At 29.0% G+C, this 2,352-nt stretch overlaps 1 protein-coding gene across 3 annotated transcripts in view; it reads right to left on the reverse strand.

Moving 5' to 3' along the window:
- The window catches only part of Tgds (TDP-glucose 4,6-dehydratase), a 19,061-nt gene continuing 16,709 nt past the window's right edge, over window positions 1-2,352 (reverse strand). For 2 of the 3 annotated variants that reach the window (XM_010630682.2, XM_033760934.1), the window contains exons 11-12: window positions 2,058-2,155; window positions 1-921 (exon numbers count right to left, since the gene is read on the reverse strand). In XM_010630682.2, coding sequence (XP_010628984.1) covers window positions 836-921; window positions 2,058-2,155 — 184 coding nt within the window. In that variant the 3' untranslated portion in view covers window positions 1-835. The remainder of the gene's footprint in view (window positions 922-2,057; window positions 2,156-2,352) is intronic. The other variant, XR_004516104.1, reaches the window with a different exon arrangement.

Below are 2,352 nucleotides of genomic sequence, written 5' to 3' on the forward strand. Positions count from 1 at the left end.
CCTCCTGCCTCAGCCTCTCAAGTGCTGGGATTACAGGCATGTGCCACCACGCCTGGCTCAGGTCATCTTAATGTTACTAGAACAAAGATTAAAAATACAGAATCAAGTATTTAAAAAATTTTTTCTGCAGCAAAATAAAAACACATTATTTTAAAAGCCACATTGTACATTAAATACATTAGAATACTGACAATTTTATAAATAAAATCACTTAAAACAGTAGATACATGATAAAAATTCTCTGAGACAGGTTATTTATAGGTCAACTGATTTTTGAAAGTATAAAAACTTTTCAACTGCTTTTAAAAAGCATTTCACTTAATTTTACGAAATTATTAAAATTTAAAAAGTGCTAGATATGCTTCTACTTTGTTCCATTTTCAAAGCAACTACAGCAGAACATATGACTGAAAAAAGAGGAATTAAGAGTGTAATATTCACCATACACGGCTTATAAGTGAAAACTTGAGACTTCCTAGGCACTGGGAAAGGCTGGAAAGCTGACCGAGTTGAAGATCGGTCAAGGGTACCATCAACCCAGAACCACTACCCATCTCTGTTTTCAGAACCAGAAGATTCCTTCTTGCCTCACCTCTAGAGAGTCTTTCTATGCCTATTACTCCCTAGTTTTCAGAAGTTTACTGAAATAATTCTGATATTTAAATCTTGTGCCAACACGAATAGTCTTCCAAAGACTGAGACATTTTAGATTTGAACTTAATACAAAAAAGTTATGCTCTCATTCCAAATGCAAAGAAGGTTCTTCATTTGGCCACTTGATTGCATACTGCCTGTTGAGGTAGGATTATTTTCTCTTTCTCTGAAAAATCGCTGATTATATACATGGTGCTTGTACTGGAAAGGGTTCTAATGCCTTTTCCGCATTCTTCCAGTTGTGAAAATTCTCTCTATACCATTCAACTGATAGGAAAAACAAGACAAAAATTAAAACTGAAAAACTAAATGTCAATTATCCAACATTTACTGAATTCCTGCTATTTGAGGAAAGTCCTGCCTATTAACTTATCAGCAGACAATTTGATTTTTAACTTATAAAGCTAAAAAATTTGATTTGAAACAATGAAGTTAATCAAAAGATATTTTATCATCTGAAATCTTGGAATTATAAATTAACCATTTTTTTTTCCTTTTAACTTCAGAAGGCCTTCAAAATGAACCTGCTGTTGAAAACATTCTGATTTTAGGAAATTCAAAGTAAAGTGGCTTAAGCCATTTACTCTGGTTTTAAAAGGTACTTTATAGAAAATAAGTAATATTTGTTCATGTAAATATGTTATGTGTACCAAAGGCATAGTGAGATGATATAAGCTTCCTTTTATTAATGTGCAAAATTCTTTTATGTTGTTATATTATCAGCAGAAGCTTTTTTAGCTAAATAAAACCTAAGTTATCTTTGATTTTAATTTTAATATTCAATCCAAGTATTCTATATTTCAAATTTAGAATCAAGATCTTTTTCTAAATACAGCAGAGCTTTTAACACATATATACAGAATTTACACATACACACAGATTTGATATTTATTTAGATTTTCCTCCATAAACTCAATTTGTTTTCTATTTGTTTCAATACAAAATGACTCAGGACACCCAAAGAACCTGTTTATATTCATCAAATCTAAGATGTCACTGATATTAAAATGGACCATTATTTTACATAATAAGAAAGAAATAAACTGCAATAAACTTTCACTTAGAAAGTAAAGAGCTACAACAACTATAAGACATCAGTGATTTTAAGACACACATCTTTCAAGGATATGAAGAAAGTGAAAAAATATGAACCTTACAATCAATGAACTATGTGTTTAATACTAATAAGATACAGGAAGACTGATGAATAGTCAATCTATGAAATTTAAGATGCTTAAGAAACACAGTATAGTATTGTTTAAAATATATTAAATGTAACAATTTCAAAAATGCAAATGATGCATCACAATTTTCTGCTGAATTTGTACAGTGTTCTAAAAATGAATTACTTTTTCTTTAAATATTACTAAATTATTCCCCAAATTGATCAATTTATAACATACTTGTTTTCTTTATTCCTTCATTCCAAGGCACCTTAGGCTTCCATCCTAAACCATGAATTTTTTCTGATTTCATTGGATATCTCATGTCATTGGTAGGTCTTGAAAAATAAAATATTTAAAATGACATTGTAGATATATACTTACAAATTTAAATTAAGAGATATTATGTATGTTCATACATATTTACCACAATTTAAGAAAACAAAATTCAAAATTCATCCTAGTCATATTTCTTACTATAGAAAATTTATAAAGTACATAGCCAAAAAAAAAAAAAAAAAAAAAAAAAAAAAAA

The sequence above is a fragment of the Fukomys damarensis genome, unplaced genomic scaffold (assembly GCF_012274545.1).
Source record: "Fukomys damarensis isolate Sample0158 unplaced genomic scaffold, DMR_v1.0_HiC HiC_scaffold_6, whole genome shotgun sequence".
Taxonomy (NCBI): domain Eukaryota; kingdom Metazoa; phylum Chordata; class Mammalia; order Rodentia; family Bathyergidae; genus Fukomys; species Fukomys damarensis.